General features: G+C 40.8%; 1 protein-coding gene and 1 non-coding gene across 2 annotated transcripts; one reads left to right on the plus strand and one right to left on the minus strand.

Moving 5' to 3' along the window:
- Nucleotides 1-981: 981 nt before the first annotated feature.
- Nucleotides 982-11,089, minus strand: tgm2l (transglutaminase 2, like). The gene is made up of 13 exons (XM_072695130.1): nt 11,074-11,089; nt 8,255-8,431; nt 7,730-7,960; nt 7,496-7,614; nt 6,739-6,867; nt 5,053-5,230; nt 4,810-4,948; nt 4,617-4,720; nt 4,198-4,440; nt 3,815-4,081; nt 3,455-3,615; nt 2,597-2,733; nt 982-1,405 (listed from the first exon to the last, which is right to left on the minus strand). The coding sequence occupies exons 1-13, from the start codon at nt 11,087-11,089 to the stop codon at nt 1,252-1,254; spliced, it is 2,055 nt and encodes a 684-aa protein (XP_072551231.1). The 3' UTR covers nt 982-1,251.
- Nucleotides 11,090-17,971: 6,882 nt separating this feature from the next.
- Nucleotides 17,972-18,054, plus strand: trnal-cag (transfer RNA leucine (anticodon CAG)). Its single transcript has one exon. It is a non-coding gene; the product is annotated as a tRNA-Leu (tRNA).
- The last annotated feature ends 275 nt before the right edge of the window (nt 18,055-18,329 follow it).

The following is an 18,329-nucleotide window of genomic DNA, read 5'->3' on the forward strand; positions in this document are numbered from 1 at the left end:
CGTAATCTTTGGCTAACTAAAAAAGTCACACTTTTATGAACTACACTAACACTACATGGACAAAAGTGTGTGGACACCCGTTCAGTTGGCCCAGCTAGTCAAACCCATGGCTAACAGGTGCATAAAAACAGGAATGCAGCCATGCAGTCGCTGGCAACTGAATGGCTCATACTAAAGAGCTCAGTGACCTTCAACTTGGCCCTGTTGTAGCACGGCACCTTTCCAGCCAGTTCATCGGTTAACTGCCCTAGCTGCTAGAGCTGCCACATTCAACTGTAAGTGCTGATGTTGAGAGGTAGTCCTGAGTGGTATTTAAAAAATAATCACAATGTATTCTCAAAAATCTATAGAGATAATTGAGTGAAACACAGAAGCATGGTGTTATAAAATAATGAAATGTACACAGACCTACACTGAATAGTGAAATTGTGCAATACAAAAAAAAGTATTGTCTCCACATGGCAAGATTATTTTTAGCTAACAATTTTACTAATTACTAATAACTAATGAAAACCCTGACAGAGGTCCATATACATTAAAAACTGCTCATGCTTGGATGTTTTATGGCTACATTAATCATCAGAAACATACTTCAGACGTCATGTACATGAAATATGATTTTTATTGTTCACTTTGCAGTCAAAAATAAATTGTCTCTGTACTGTACAGTGTACTTCACTCTTTAGGACGTCAGGTGGCGCACAAGTACAGTAAAGGTACACCTTTGAATGAAATGACTCCTAACCCCTGGCAAACCCAGATCCCAAATGTTTTATTCAAAATAATAATAATAATAATAATAATAATAATAATAATAATAATAATTATTATTATTATTATTATCATTGTTGTTGTTATTTGTTGTATTTTTTTGTAACATATAGGGTACATCAATACTCAAACTTTTAGCTCCAGCTTCAATTCAATTGTAAAACTGAGAAACCTTTCCCAAAAATTATTTTAAAAAATATATATGGAAATGTATGTATGTATGTAAGTTATATCAAAGTCTTGCATTCATAACAACTGCATACATAAACTGCGTACACACAGATAGACATATCAGCAAAGTTATACAAACATGATTTAGTAGTAATACCATACAATGTAGTAAAACAGCGCTGTTTACCTTTAGTCTACAGAGAGCTATAAAAAGATATTAGGTCATCAAGCAACCAGCAGACCTTTCATGATTGCATTAATGATAGCCTTATTTTAAAAAAACCTGCTGAGTTAGACATGTAAGCTTTCTTAGAGCTTTTTCTCCTGGACAATAATAGTGGCTTCCCCCTTCACATCTCTTAGTCTATCTGAGTCAAAGTCGACCAGTAGTTTCCTCAGGCCAGCTCGATTAGGTTTGAAGGAGAACTTGACTGCAGTGTACTGTCCGGGTCCAATATCACCACTGTGAAAAACAGAGAGACAACATGATCGTTTCAGACACAAAGGGGGTCTTATTCTGGATCAGTTCTTGGATAATAATAATTGATGAGGCCAGAGAGTCTTAGATCCATCAGGAATACAATAGTTATGTGCTTTACAATATCACTTTAGGCTCTGCTAATTAGATTTTCATGACCTATTACATAATAAAATATACAGTAATAGTAAAAAAGTAAGTCTAGAGTCAAAGCAGGATGTATGGTGGGAAAATGCCTATAGGGACAGTATGCAGCAGTTTTACCTTATAATAGCTTATAGTAGCATCTCTGTCATTGCGACTTTGGGTCTCTCACAAGAACTCTCATGCCTCTCACAAGAACTGTGTAACCAGAGTCATACCTGTCTTTAAGCAGTGGTGTAAAAGGAGTGAGTTACACTCAACTGTAGGGGGAGCCCAGGAGCAAAAAAAAAATTCTCACATAATGATGCTTTAAAAAAAAGTTTAAAAAAACTGCTAAAGACAATACTGAATATGTACTTACGAAGGGTACCCCAGTGGGTTTCCGAGAGTACCACATTCATACAACAATACTGATGTAATTTCAGATTTTATTTAAAAATTATTTTTATACCACACTTAACCCGAAAAAAGTTGGTTTTTTAAGATGTTAGTGTCATAGCATACCTAACCCAATACTTAGGGTACATAGTTTAAATGATACTTAGAGATGGTACACCAATATTTTCACTGAATAATACCACGCAACTAAGCTTAAGCCAGACCAGACTGCTTTTTCAGGGGAAAAAATTCTGTCCTGTGTTGTGGCTTAGGCTATGTGTTTATGCTGGCATCTCTAGAAGACCACGCTGTGTGGGAAAGTCTGGCCCTGCGAATGTTTTTACCATCCTTGGCCTGTTGCGTTTGACCTATGTAGGCACATTTTGTTTAAAGAACCAAAGGTGGGATGAAGAAGCTGTTTTCTGCATGATGTGCTCAGACTTGGTATGGAATCAGGCCCAGTGGCCAAGACTAGTCAAAATAAGGTCTTTGTGCTCTTGGTTCTGCTTGCTCTTATTTCAAAGTATTCTAAACAGCACAGTAACACCTTTTAAGTAAGCTGGTAAGGAGTAAAATGAGCACAACCCCTGCTAAAACTCAAACTTAAAACTCCTGCTAAAGATACAGGCCCATAGTTGAAGGGCTGATACATACGGGGACTGGATTTCCTGCTCTTCTGTGAGTCCAGCACCCTCCAGTGTAAACACACCTCTTTGGAGAGTGACTGGCAGGGGGTTAGTGAAGGAGATGAGTGCTGTCAGTTTGCGTGAGACCACTGGTTCTCCAATCACCTGGAAAATAGTAAATATGAGTAAAAAGAAAAAAAAAGACCAATCCATAGGGTTAAGCCCTAATAGGTGGAGTTTCCCCTTTAGGCTAAAACAATCTCAATTCCTATAACCGCCTACATGTCATTTTTCCCACTCCTCCATGCAGAATTCTTTCAGCTGTGTGATGTTAGATGGGTTTCTTGCCTGCACAGGTCATTTCAATAGGGTTAAGACATTCCATTTCTTTCTTTTAAGCAATTCTGTGGTGGATTTACACTATATGTCCAAATGTTCGTAGACAACCCTTCTAATGATTGCATTCAGCCAATACTTTATGTTGCATCCATTGCTGACACAGATGTGCAAATGCACACGTAGCTAGTCTAGCCATGCAAAGACGTACTACCAATAGACTAGGACTCTCTGAAGCAGATTAACATGAACCTATTGCCACCATGCCAAATGCCAGGCGTGGGCTAGAGGGTTATACAGCTCCCAGCATTGAGCTGGTGCTCCATCCAATACTTTTGGGTGAGGTAGTGAGGTAGAGTTGGGGATGAGGTGGGGTGATGATCACTCAACTCACAGCAATGTTTCAAAATCTAGTAGAAATCCTTTCCTGGACAGTGGAGTCAGTTACAACAACTCTTTTTTTAAGAAATAATAAATGAGCAGGTGTCCCAATACTTTTGTCCATATAGTGTGTATGTTTAAAAAAGTCAAGGAAAGTTTTTTGTACTACCTTGATATAAAGCTTGGGCATTTTTAAAGGGATGTTGACCTCTCGCAGGATGATGTTGTGCGGGCCACTGGTTTGAAGGAGCGCTGTGACTCTGATGAGGTGATGCTCTGACACACACGTTCCGTAATGGTCATACAATAACCGTATCACTTCCTTGTGAGCTGAAGGTCAGCATAGAGAGAAAAAGGAAAGTTATGAAAGAACTTGAAATATCCTATAATTACAATAATAATTCTGAACTGCCAATGATGTTCTCAGTCCCTCAACCCCCTCCTGATTCTCCATTTCCTCTTATGTTTCTTTATCAAGATTTCATCTGCTCATGTTAGATTTGACACTGTGGGAGATGCTGTGCGGCACCTTTCTGCGCTGGTACTGAAAGCTCAGCCGTCTTCCTCTGGCACTCCCCTCGGTGGAGACTGTTGTAAGTGACTGCATTAGACATGACTGTGAGCTGTGCCAGGGTGTCGCTCCCTCCTCCATTGTGCACTTCTATGATCACATCAAAGTCTGTGCCATGAACAGCCTGGGCATGCTTGATGGAGAGCTGCAGCTGACCGGGCCCTCCGTTTCGCTTGCCCACTTGTTTCCCTGCCTTCTGATAGACCTCTCGCTCTTTCAAAGAACCTGTGGAAAGATGTTTAGAAAGTACTGCTTGCAGTCAGACAGTACACACCCTAGTAGGCTGATCAGAGATGAGCTGAGTGGAGTTGAATAAAAAGCCGGCTGTAAGGTAGTCAGACCTTCAGGGTATTTGTAGTCGGCAGTGATGTCCTCTCTGTAGTCTCCATGCACACTCTTGGTGCTGATGTTTCTTCCCACTGTCCCGCTATTCAGCGACGCTTGTGTTCGCTCCCCATCCGGATGAACGATCCAGCAGACCAGGTCTGCGTTCACCTCCGAGAAGACAAACGGAGCATCGTACTTCATCCCCACCTCTCCCTCTCTGACTGCTTGGACTGGACAGGGTCCACAACAGAACACACCTATGTAGATAACAGAAGATGAATGTGAGATAAACGTTGGTCCCTGTTTGTAAGATCTGCCTCCCTTAAGCAATGATAATGTTGAAGTTATGTTCATTTATGCAAATCCATATGTATATGTATATGTATTTATATTAGGCCCTTTAGGGGGAACTATCTCCTACTTTACATCCTACCATCACTCCTTTCCTGTGGAGTCGGGTCAAGTACCTGCCACCCGTCATAACCTTTTGGGAGGTCCTCTCTGCTCATCCATGACTCCACCCAGCAGTGGAAGTTCCTGAAAACAGTAGATAGCCCAGTTAATAACGCAGAAATTATAAAAGTGTGTCACACACAACACTCCACCCCCCAGAGCACAAGTCTCACCAGATCATGTCTTTCCTGCCCTCAGACATACTCTCCAGCTGCTCATTGAACAGGTAGTCCACACTGATGTTGCCATCGGTGTCGTGGGCTGAGGCGTAGTTCGTGACACATCGGGTGGGAATGCCCAAACAGCGAAGAACTGCAGAGAGAGCATAGGTCAGGTGGTGAAACCAGGATAGCCTTCTAAACATTGTGTGCAGGAGACTTGTGTCAGGTGTCAGTATAAAGACATATTTAACGTACTCGTGCAGGCCACAGCTGAGAACACCCAGCACTGCCCATAGCGCACCCTCTGAGCTCCACCCTCGCTCCAGCGTCTCAGAATTGGAACGCTGCCGGTCCACCGTGTGGGAGGCACCCCGTCGCTGTACTCCCCATCCCAGCGTCCCGACACCACCCCACGGTCATCATTTGCGTTCACCTGCCAGTGCACAAACACAGTTGTATATTACAGAGCTTAATCCAGTTAACAGTTTCCAGTTTCAGTGGTCCACAATGGCTTTCTCTAATGCTGGGCTCTTTATATCTAGTCCTGGGCAGCTGGGTTCTAGCACAGTTTGGTGATTTTCCTGCTCAAATACAATTGCAAAAAATAGTAATTAAATGGAAGCTTAAGTGTTATGACTTCTATGATTTAAAACAGTGTACTTGTCTAATACTAATAAAATATTAGGTATAAACCAAATGGGAAAATGGCAAGTAGGGAAAAGCCCTCTACTAGCTGGCCACCATTGCTGCAATGGAAAAGTTAAATGAAATATTTGAGTTACATTAGATATTTAGGTCCCTGTTCCTCACTCAGTATGAGAGAAAGCAACCATTTGATGCTACAAGAAGAATGCAAACCTACTAGAAAGGGGCAATTATAAACTGTGACTGCCTTCAGTTCAAGCCATAAATGTTCAGCCATAAGTGTCAGTATGTCTTTGCTATTGTAACGACGGGGGTGTGTTTTTGGCATAACATGCAATAAACCAATCAGCGTGTCACTTGCCATTCCCTTTAAGAGCCAGGTGTGGTCTGACTTTGGCTAACTGCTATTTCCATGGTGCATCGTGCACAGTCTGGAAAGGTTTGCTGAAGCGGTGGAGCACCTCACCTCTACAATAATGTTATTTTATTTTGTATTCTGTTGTATCTTGTTGATGAAGTTTTGGGCTATGGATTAGTGTGCGTGCGTGCTGTGTCAACGATTCGCTGCCAAGGTAGCTATGAACGTCTGAATATTGACGTCTGCCTAGGTTGTTTTCAGTCACATCTCATTTCGAGGTGCTGATATATGCACAAGCACCGTTGCTATTTAAACGAGGCAGGCGGAAGGCATGAAAAGACAGCAATGAGCATCGTAACGCGCCTTGCTCAGGGTGTAAGATAGGGCCCACAGTGTTAATGACTTCCAGGAAGCCTAGAGTGATATTTATTTTTAATTATGTTGGTTTGTAATTAGGACGTTTCTGCTTGTGAGATCCTAATCAGTACTTGCTAGGCCATATCTACCAAGAAGGAAAACAAAATTTTGACTGAAAAGTTTTACTAACTAAATATTAACATTTTTGTTGATATTCGTTGAAATTAAAGCATTTACTAATTAATAGAAATCATTAGGTCTTCTCTAAAGGCCTAGAAGTCATTGAGGATTTACCACTGGTAGAGGGGTTTGGTATATTTTTAATAATGAATACATATACTTTCCTTTTTATCACTTGAATATTATTGGATGTACTTCATATTGAGGCTTACATATCTTAACATGTCCTTTAACAGACCAGCCAGCCTTCCAGGAATGGAATTTAAAGTACTTGTTCTTATATTACTGACAGGAGGACTTAATGAGTATGCATCTGCTTGCTGCCTCATGAGTTTCCAGTATCAATAGGTAATTAAAGTTCGGAGGAATTAAAGGTACGGGCCAGCAGATGTTTGCCTTACCATTGCAGTAATTGTCCTGCTGACATAAACAGGGTCTGCTCTGTTAGCGATATCCATCTCAGAGTTTTTCAGGGCAGCAGGGGAATTATCCAATATCTCAAAGCAGATGTCCACGACACCTTTTTCAAACTGTTGAAAGAAAATATGGCAGTGTCACAATATGTATATGTCCAGATATTTGGTCTCTGTCTTTGCTCTGTTCTCTGCAAACGAGTTTGACTCAAATTCCTCTGGCTAGCTACGAAGACTCGGGAGGCTCTCTTCTATTTACTTCCCCATGTCTCTTGGCCTTGCTCCCTCTTGCTCTCTCTTGCTCTCTCTCTCCTTGTCTAACTGATTGGGGTGGACAGGCCTTCGTTTGCATGGCAGGCATTCTCACACATCGCGAGCAGAAATGTTTGACATCTAGGGACAGAGATCATCCAGGCTGGCCGGTCCTCTGTGTCTCCTCTGGCACACAACTGCCACAATTCACACACTCTGCCATCAAACTGCTGACTCTGACCACAGATTCCACCAGCATGCAAAAGCACCCATAAATCCTGCCCTTCTGTCAGCTCTCCCAGACCATGACAGCATCATTGTGAAGGCTTTGACCTTAAGTTCATTCAAGCTGCCAGCCTTGCCCAGTGGAGGACTGCCACAACGATGAATCCAATTTCTCACCTAAGGTGAGAGAGAGAGCTTTTGTGCATGTGTGTGTGTGTGTGTGTGTGTGTGTGTGTGTGTGTGTGTGTGGCTGTGCATTTCTTTTTACCTGTCCAAAATTCCAGGGCATGGAGGTGATCTGGTCCCACGAGCCCTGGTACAGGATGCCATTCTCATTCAGGATGTACTCCTGCAGAAGCTCCTCATCAGGCATGCACACCATGTCAGCTGTGGAGGTGAGTTATACATGGACACAGAAGAGACAGAGTGATATGAATGTGGCAAAGACCATCATTTCATTTTGCAATTCCACAGCAGAAAACCATGAAATATTCCAGCATACCTGGAGACCAGGGGTTGAAGAGCATGTAGAAGGAGTGAGGGCTGGTCTGCTCTACAATGTGGCCCTCAGCAGAGAGCAGGAGCACGGTCACACTGTAAAGACCCACGGGAGCATCCGCAGGGCTGTGGATCTTTAGTACCACCTCACTCTGAGCAGCCTGCTCACTGAACCACCATTTACCATGAGCTGCTCTCGAGCTAGACGCCCTCACAACCACCTCATCCTTTTTACCTGCAAATAAACACACAGACATTGTTGTATATAGAGTTTCAGAGATGAACTGTGACTGTGTGTAGCTAGATAGCACCTATTTTCTTTAGCACCTACATTGTTTGTTCACCCATTCACACTGGACTTACAAGAAGTGTTTCAGCCCGGCCTGCTTTTGGAACATGACACAATACAGGTCTGCCAATCAGAATAGAGCTGATTTACTTCTAATGGTTCTTCAAGGTCCAGTGTCTGCTCAAACCATCGCTCAGTGCTTCTTGCATTGGTTGCCTGCCATTAGCCAGCTATACTTACCCAGATGGAGGACTAGGGCGAGCTGATGGTCTGGAGGCTGTGGTGGAAGGTCTGTGCACAGCAGCAGCAGAGAGAAGGCCTGTCCTCGACGCACCACCAGCTGCTCCATGTCCATCTCCTCTGTGTGGTGGGCACGGTTATTTGCCTGACACTGCAGGTCCACACCTTGGAATATAGCTGGGAAAGAAATGAAGATGAAGAGTGAGAGAGGAAAGAAAAAAAGAGAGGTGTGAGGAAGACCAATTAACCATTTAAGGTTCCATTATTTGTATAATAACGCAGGCAACTGCAAAGCTCCTTCGTGCTTGGGCTAAACAAACATTAGCATCGCCGGTATACAGACTGCGTTATACAAATGGCCACTATGACTAATAAGCTATAAAGTGGGGAAAGCGTGATAGCTCTGAAATTGGTGAAGGCTAAAAGGGCCTTGGAGGATTAGGTCACTGAGCTGTGTGATTCATTTCACAGATGTTACTATTGCATTCAGACATAACTGTGGTTGAGTGGCCTGCCACCCCCATTTGGCACCGTAGTAGCCAGTCATGCCTACACAGTTTTTTCTGCTGACATTACTGATCATACTGTGTTTAAGCTTTTTACATTACACTTACTCTAATACGGTATTATACGGTTTATTTAACATGCATAATTAGTATAATTACTAATACAGCTATACCAACAAAGTATTTCTGTTGTCCTGAGGTCACTGCAAAGAGGATGGAGTCCTCCCTTTGAGCCTTTTGGGTCCTCTCAAGGTTTCTCCTTGATGTTATTCCTCACCACAGTTGCCTCTGGTATGCTCAAATCAGGGCTTGGACATTTCTTTGAGATTTCTCTGTTGATTTCAACATGTCACAGTAACCATTTGTTCAGGCCTTGGAGATTGTTTGTTGTATTTGTAAAGAGGCTGGGATGTTCCTGGGATATCAGGATGCTTGTGCTGTGTTGGCAAAACTAAGAAATTAGTAAGCTCGAGCCACAAGAGCTTGGGCTATAAGACAACATGCTATCTGAGTGACCTGCTCTTAACCTCTCCTCAGTACGGCCTATACAAGCCTGTTCTAGCTGGCAAAAAGTGACATACAGGACAGAAGAGAGTTGCCCATCCACTTACTTCTTCCCATTCACCTTTTCAGAGAGTTTAAGAGAATTGATTTGGGGATTGATTAGCCCTCCAGTGGAAAACCTTTGATTCTGTGGTCAGTGAAGCATTTTTGTGTTGAATTTTAGATGTGATGAGGATCACTGAAGCTTTGGGTTAATATCTGCTGGAATTACCATATGGTACCATATGTTAAAACAAGTTGTCCAGGGCCTGTGGATAAAAAACATCCCCACAACATCACAGACCCTACACCATATTTCACAGTGGAGATGAGATACTCGTGGCCTCATGTTTTGGGTCTCATGGGTTTTGGGTCCCATTGAACGTTCTAGTAACATCTAGCAAACTGAAGGCAATTGAGTTCATTGGTCCTTGACAGCAGATGCTTTTGTCTGGCAACCTACCAAAACACGTAGGTGGCATTGGATTGTAGTTTGGGAGAAGTTCCAACTCCAAGACCTGATGTCTGACGTCTGCAGTTCCACTGCAGTGTCTGCTCTAGCCATCTTCCTCATTGTATGTGGGCATACATATATTCTCTTCCAGGCAGATTCTTATTCCTCTAGTAGCTTCAGACTTCTCAACTGTTCAACTGTTCAGCTATTTTCCTGATTTCCTGATTTGTGCAGCCCTTCTGTTGCATATTACTGCTGTTTTCTCTGGTCTTTCTCATAGTGATAAGTGACTACAAGTACATTCCAATCAGTCTAGTAGACCCCTGCGAAACGCACTACACTGAGTTTTCAGCCATTTCAGACATGGGAGTGAAAATGTTCAGTTGGATGAATGGAACTGTGTAGGGAGTAATGAACAACGGTTTATCACTTCACAAGTTTCAGGAACGTTTACCCATCAGTCTTTGCATATCTGCTGAAGAGCAGGTGTTGGTTGCAGGGCGTTCAGAATGAATGCATATAATCGAATGTAGGAAATATAAGGCAGCTGCTTCGAGACTGTATGGAATGGAATCAGCTTAAAGGAAATTTTGTCTGTCACAACATATTTATTAGTGTTCCTAACAACTCAGATGAACTTATATATACCTCATTAGATTTCACTAATAATCATTTCTGGCAATGCTGACAAATGTGGCACATATAGACTAAGGTGTAAGCAAAAAAGGATGGGCCTTATTCACCAGTTAAAACCCACTTACACAAATATTCTGACACAATGGGATCCATCATTATAAGAGCAGAGCTGTAAACAGTTATGCCCTTCAAAAACACATCGTGAATCTGATGTAGAATTCATGAATTTGGTGAATAAAGCTCAATGTGTTTTACAGCTCGCTTTGGTCATGTTTATCAGGGGTGCTAATGTTTGTGGAGGGTACTGCACTCAAATGTCTCGTGAACATGAATACTTTAAAAACATGTATAAGCTCAGTAAAGTTTTTAGGTATTGCTAAACAATACCTAGTGCAAATCACAAGCAGTCAATTTATGTGGATAAGAACCCTTAAACCAAGACCCTCTTAAAAACATATGTCCTTTAAAGGGTCCTCTTTAAACAATGCTATAGAAGACTCTGATTGATTTCATAAAGAACCATGTTTAAAACAGAGATGTGTGAGTATGAAAACAGGTCTAAAAATCTTCACTTGATGTAAAGGTTCCTTACCAATTTAAAGACTTTTCATACACACACGTCTCTATTACAAACATGGTTCTTTAGCATGACTGATTTTTTTATTTTAAGTGTTCCTTACCGTTTTGCTTGGACATGGTCACACTGTGATCCCCCAGTGAATGATAAATCCAAATTCTTAATCTTGCAGTGACGTTTTCCAAAGTTCCCTACGTAACTCTGCCCTGAAAAGTTTCGTCCCTTTGCCACCTTTCCCTTCATTAGAACCCTGCTCTTTTATAACACAGAATAGTCCATCCCCCTGACTCTCTTTCTGACTCTCTCACTCCCTCTCTTTCTCTCTCTATCACATATGTACACACACACTTACACAGACAACCACAAACATACACCCATCCATGCAGTGCCCTTTATGGCCTCTGAGATCACACACACATACAAAAATGTGTGTCAGTAGTGTGCGTGTGTGTGTGTGTGTGTGTGTGTGTGTGTGTGTGTATGTGTGTAAAAGTAAGTGTGAAAGAGGGGGAAAAAATAGGAAGAGTGAAAAGGACTAAGACCGAAAGAATTTACTCTGTCCTGTGCTGGCTGTTTGCCTGAACTGCTGCCCCTCTTCCTAAAAACACACAGATGTCTTTGCTTCTCGGTGTGAGTTCTTCTTGACTAACGGTCAGAAGTGCTACCTCAGCTTGCTTCCTGTAAATGTTCTAAATCTTGATTAGAGTACAGAGTGATACTCAGCTATTATGCCTTTCTAATCCTTTTTGGAAGGTCTGGTTGGAGCAGAACTGACCCAGGTGGCCAGTTGGAAACTTGGAAAGTTGGAGCTTCTTACATCCAGCAAAGTACACATTTTTCTCCTAACCCCAAATGTAGTGATTGGCCAGACAATGTTAAAAAGCTACGAGCAGGTGAAGAGAATCATCTGGCTACATTCACCCGGTTTGAAGGTACAGTATATCACGTTGTTGTGCATCTTGAGCACACTTAGCTAACCCACATTCAGAATCTGATACATAGATCGGTTGGCGGCTCGGTTAACTTAATGCCCTCCATCGACAAGCCTTGCACACATTGCATACCTAAAACAGGCCTCCAACACTCCTCTACTTCAACTAGTTTGATATGTTACATTTATAAGCAAGGTTTCTGAAGCTTGCTTGAGCCATATATGTGATTCTCAATGCACATTGATAAAACATTGGTAAACATTGGTATTGAGCACCAACCCAATATTTGTACTGGGCACAGGAACTGGAGTGAAGACCACTGGTTGGACCCTTTACCTTTTTTTCCTGGCACAAGCATGGAAACACAGCATGGAAACATATGGACAGCTTTATCCATCTGCAGATTTCTTTGTGTAATTCATTACAGTGCCAGCAGCATTAGCTGCTTTCCTGAGTAGCCCATTTATGTGACCTTCCAAGACAGCAACAGTAATGATATCAGCTTGATATCCTTAAAACGAAACCCTATCTGGACTCAGTTTCCCAAAAGCATTTGGTGGAAAGAGTGTTCAGTGATTTATTCACTCAACACTCGAAGAATCATCTTGGTGCTAAGATGCTGTTGAGAAACTCAACCCCATTTGATTGTCATTGTACAGTAGTCAACATAAATGGGATTATGGAGGAAGTTTAAGAATGAAGAATTAATACAATTAAGAATTACAGGTAGAATTACAGGTACATTTCAAAACAACAACAAAGAAGTAATAGTGTTTTTACTAGCCTAAAAGGGGTCACTACTCATACCTGTTTGGGTCTAATCGAGTGTTGCTAAGCGAGTGTGTTTTTCTGTGTAGTATTTTAGTACTTACAGTATTTATCACAATCATTTTGTATTTTAAAATACTCTGTTCTGATGTTTCTTTAGTTTCCTGGCTACATATACTAAAAAGGCAGCTGTCCTTTACACCGTCGTGCCAGAAATACCAGCATATACCGGCTAACCAGGCCAGCACCAGACTCGCATAGACCAGTGTAGACCACTTTAGGTGAATACAGGATTTGTCCTGGTCTAAGCGGTTTGTTTCAGATGGATGTTTGATGAATTAACCAATATAAATTATGTAAAATACTTTATTACAATTTTTTATACTATTTTATTTACTTATTATTTAAAAATAAAATAGTCCTTTCTTTTGACATTAACTTAGATATGGGATTTTTTTCCTTTCCTGTGATGTTCCAATTTTAGAGATTTTGTTGTTATATATATAATACTGGCACCAGACTGCTTCATGGGACTTTACTAGGGTTGGGCGATGTAGTAAAAATACTATATTACGATATTTAAAGATGTTTTTCACAATACATGATATTTATCACATGTAATCACATGCTAAACACATCAGTAGCGACAGATTCCTAAAAACTACTATTCAGATACTCTCCCATACTGAGTACAGTAATTTTTATTCAACATCTAGCACTAACAACATCCTTAGTAAAGCATATTATGCATCACAATAACACAATTTAATCATGATATGATCAAATATTGTCATATTGTCCAGCCCTACTTTAAATGTAATGTTTTTCTTGTCTTTACATAAATAAATGGCTTTAATAAGACAAATAATCCAAAGGCATCTGAAAGTAGTCAAATGATGTTATTTGAATGCTTTGAATTACGTTACAATAATGCTTTTGAATCTGTATTTGTAACAATACATTTTTAAAGTAACTTTCCCAACCCTGCACTTGAACCTTTTCTCCTGGATGGATCATGGTATTATCTTGAACCTGGCCACATAGTAATATATCATCAGTGGTATAGTAGTATTGTTATCTACATGTAACATTACATTGGTGTGACTGTGTAAATGTGTATGTGTATAATGCATTATATTGCAGGGAGATCTGAGATGTTGTCATTAACCTGCTTAGTATTCATGTCAGTGTCATGATGAATGGGTGGGCTCGACTTTGTGAAAATGTGAATGTCTGATGCATAAGCCAAAACAAGGTCCAAAGGTCAAAAACAAGGAACACTAACATATTTGACATCTGAGCTATATTCAAATTGCATTAGGCTGCCTTGGTGGAATGTTTGACCATGAGCCACTGAGATTATTAACTTCCTCTTACCAAAAATAAAACCTTACATACTGTATTGTCTGGGTTGGAAATAGATAGGAGCGGTGACCCCTCCAGTCAGTGGCCTGGCAGTGGATTATCACTATGCTGTTAGATTGCTGGGGTGGTGCTTGACTTCTCCGATACACAGAAGGATCTCTGTCTCTGCTGACACAGTCATTGGTGGTGGTGGATAACACCCTACTCCACCCAAGCAACCGAGGGAGAGGAACATGATTTGTGTCTCTGTGTGAAACTCTGAGCCACGGAATGCTGGAACAGTCAGGTTTTGGGAAGTGAGCTGATGGGATGTCCTCCCACACCACCTCTTCCTCATGACACACGGGTGGCAAAGACGCCAGCTCTCATATATTTCACAGAGTCTTTTGTGGAATATTTCCCTGTGATCTGATGTGTGTGTTGGTGGGTTTAACATAAATCAAATACTCAGCTCAATCCAGGTGTGGGTCGCTAAACATCAGTTCCAGTCAAAGACATAACCAGTTCATTTCTGCCATTAGCTGGTTCTTATTTACTTCATCGGTGGTTGTGATTACATAGTTGTAATTAATATTAAAGTGAAAAATGTATTTGTATAGCTTTCAGTGTCGCAAAGCAGCTTTACAGACATCGAGTAATGAAACAAAAGATAACAAAAAGGATTAAGCAAAACTGTCCTAGTGATATTGTTTATCAAATGATAGATCTAAAAGAATTATGACGCCAATATTTGTAGCTGCTGAATCAGAGGTATAACAGAGAAATCAGCCATATTTACCACTAAATCTAATATCTTTCGGCTTTTTTTTAACCCAAAAGAAAACCTCTGTTTTGTCTTTAGTCTAAGGTTTGGCTGATATGTACAGTTGCGTTTCATCTTCGTAACAGTGTGCTTATAACTGTGCCCATTGGCAACAAGTATATTGTGAATAATAACGGTTCTTAAATTGAGCCTTGCAGAATTCCCTATCTCACATTTGTATAAATGAAAGATACATCATTTATCTTTACACATTGATAATGTTTGGTTAGGTAGAAACTGAACTGCAAATTTGGCTGTTCCTGTGATTCCAGCCATGTTGTTCTTTTTAGGAGAATACTATGGTATAGTAGAGTATGGTATGGTAAAGTATCAAAAGCTGCACTGAGGTTGAGTAGCACTAACACGGATATGCAGAAGAACATTTGTTATCTTAACCAGAGCTGTCTTAATACTATGATGAAGTCTGAATCCAGACTGGAATTTTTCATTTGTGTATTTATGCTCTTATGTATAAAGTTCTGTGAAATTATTGCTCTTTTGAGGTCTATACACAGGTACATGATAATGTTTAGGTCTAATTGAGGGCCATGGCAAAATCTTCAGAATTGGCTTTTTTTAGGTGAATCTATTTTTTTAGGTGAATTTATTCTTCGCTCTACCAGTGAAATGTTCCAAAAATATTGAATGAAAAAATTCTGAAAGGAATGTTTCATTGTTAACATTGTGCCTTTTGGAGACCCGTGAATTTTTTACTCATTTAACTATTTACTATAACAGAACTTTTGACCAGGGGTGCCCAAATATAGCATTTCACTGTGCTCACACAGCGAGTCAGACATGAGCTGAAATAATAAGCATCTTCTGCTCTGTGCTTTCACGTCTGGCCAAATGATAAAAAACAACCCTTAAGTCAAGAGAGGAACCATGACTTCAAGTTACAGTAAATGCCCCAGTTGAGTCATCAAACAAGTCTCGAGGGACGTCAAACAGTAAAGTTCCTGGGTGGACAAGTGTGGTGTATAGTCTCCAAGGACAGAATGAATTTCTTGTTTTACTTAGGCCTACGGCATCTTTCTCTAAGGAAAGCCCGGAGCCCCAGTGTGCAGACACCTCTGTAAATACGTCTGTGTGTGAAGTCTGAACGGTGACTCTCAGAGGTGTGATTTGTTGACTTGTTGGTCTTTTGTAAATAGAGGTTGCGCTGTGAGGAGAAAGACGCTCTTCTCTTTAATGATTTCATATGGATTAATGAAAAACACACTTAACAGAGAGGTAATGGAGGGTGTGTGCAAATACGAGTAAACAATTTATACATGTACTCACTTATGTATACTGTATAAAATTGCAAAGGGACCAGCCCTAAGAATTCCAGGATTAATTAAGTACAGCAAAACCTTGCCATTAAAAGGGGCACTGCCAGTGATTTTGGGCCTATCGAAAGATATTACACTGGTCCCCACAACTCTAAACATTTTGCCAATTAATACAGTTATTAGGGCCTCTGTCAATCACTGGCTCCTAGAATTGTCCTAACTCCCCCTCCCCATAATACGACGCCCCTGCCGACAAACTCTGCAAACATTAAACTCTCCCTATTACACAAATTTGATCAATTTATAATAATGCAAGGCACTGCAGAGGATACTGCTTTGTTCTTTTGGGGGTCAAGAGCACAACTGACCTTTCTTTCTAGGGGAGGGTATGATGGGCCTTCTTCTCCCCTGTCTTTCAGTGCATCTGTTAGCTGATGTAACAGAACCTTTGGGGGGCCTGGGCAGTCACGGATACCACCTTTAAAGGTTAGTGTGAGAATGAAAAGATACACTACAACCTGCAGGTATGGGCAATAACTACAGGTTACTGTAGGCCAACCAAAAGATATAGCATAGTTTAAATAGTTGAATCAGTTATGAAAATGCAAAGTTTACTCACATTTGCATAATTTGCACATTTGCATAGTTGCTTCATTTAGTCAGAAACCACATGTAGGGGTCTGATAACGCAGACTACTTCAACTACCTCAGCATTCAGTCTGTCAGACTTACCTTGACTAAGGGAGTGTAGGAAACTGTGGCCTTTCGACCCTAAGGTGAAGAGCAGCTCATCTCAACCACACAGCAAATACACTTTAGCTAAACTTTTGCGATGCACCACCAATAACCAGATAATATGTGTATGCACGGCATACTTACTTAAATACATAAATAAATGGACAAAAACAGACACCAAGTTAACTTATCAACACTCCAGGGTTCCTTTAAACAAGAGCCACTAGGGGTCTATGTTAAGCTGAGGTTTTGTACACAGTTACTGTTCATATGCTTCACACTGCATCTGCCTGACACCCTGCCTTTAAGGTCACGGGTAAACAGTAATGTACAGTATGTGTTTTTCCTAAAAAGCGTCCCTGGTGGGGTCTCTGGTGGGGTCTCTGGTGGCTCTGGTGCCTTTTTGGCCTTTAATTGGGGCACAAGGCCACAGAACCAAGCCTCCACACAGAAAGCTGCTTTATATTATATAAGAAAATGATTTGAGGGAAATGTGAGGAGTTTAAAACATGTGGCTTTAAATGATTAACTGCTGATTCAACATATTTTAGACATATGAAGTCTATGTGATTTCTCCCAGCCAGTGCATCTTCGTTAGTCCAGTGATAATGTTGCATGGATATTATGATATTATTAGTTGTAACCTGTGAGAGAAAATGTAAATATGCTTATAGCTATATATTTATCATACTCGACCAGCTGGTGTCATATCAAGATTGGTTAGCTAGCTAGGTGAGGTATCTAGCTAAGTGAAGTGAGCTCTCGTGTAAGGTTTGTATGACACAGATCCAAAACCCGAGACGATGGACGTGAAACTTTTTTTAGTAGACTTTTTTTCTCCGATCCTGAGTTTGTCAGTCTTGCACAGTTAACGTTAGCCATCGACATGCTCTTCTCCCCCTTAGCCAACTTAATAGCTAGCTAGCGACCAATGTGTTTTGGCCAAAAAAACAGGAAACAAACAGATCAGTAAAGTTAGTCTGAAAGCGGAAAAGGACTTGAATTTAAGGTATCTGTGAATATATATTAATGACTTATTTTTATTTTTTAAAATTATTATTATTTGCGACAACATATTTGGTATATGATGCATAAATGCCGTGATGGCCGACACCGGCACATGCAGTCAGGATGGCCGAGCGGTCTAAGGCGCTGCGTTCAGGTCGCAGTCTCCCCTGGAGGCGTGGGTTCGAATCCCACTTCTGACAGCTAAAATTTTTCCCCTTACAGATTATAAATCAGATGTACACATTTTTATATACGTCTCTACTGTAACTGCTAGTATTAGTCTACATGTTCAGGCCACTTTAAATAGTGAGGTGTTTTGTAAATACATTTACACTGTTGTGATCAAAGCATATGACAAAAGGATCGTACGGCAGCGCTGTAGGGCAGGATTTACCACTACTGAAGTCTGGCAGTATATACATTATAATGCTTGTGAGATTAAAATATTAAATGAAACATTTCCTGTAACTAACTG

This window comes from Salminus brasiliensis, chromosome 13, assembly GCF_030463535.1.
Source record: "Salminus brasiliensis chromosome 13, fSalBra1.hap2, whole genome shotgun sequence".
NCBI lineage: Eukaryota > Metazoa > Chordata > Actinopteri > Characiformes > Bryconidae > Salminus > Salminus brasiliensis.

Bases quoted from the DNA above. Each gene is read 5' to 3' on its own strand.
- tgm2l (XM_072695130.1), bottom strand. The intron at 4,082-4,197 runs GTCTGACTACCT...ATCTTTCCACAG, and splicing joins CGACTACAAATACCCTGAAG to GTTCTTTGAAAGAGCGAGAG. The intron at 1,406-2,596 runs GTATGTATCAGC...TGTTTTTCACAG, and splicing joins GAGCAGGAAATCCAGTCCCC to TGGTGATATTGGACCCGGAC.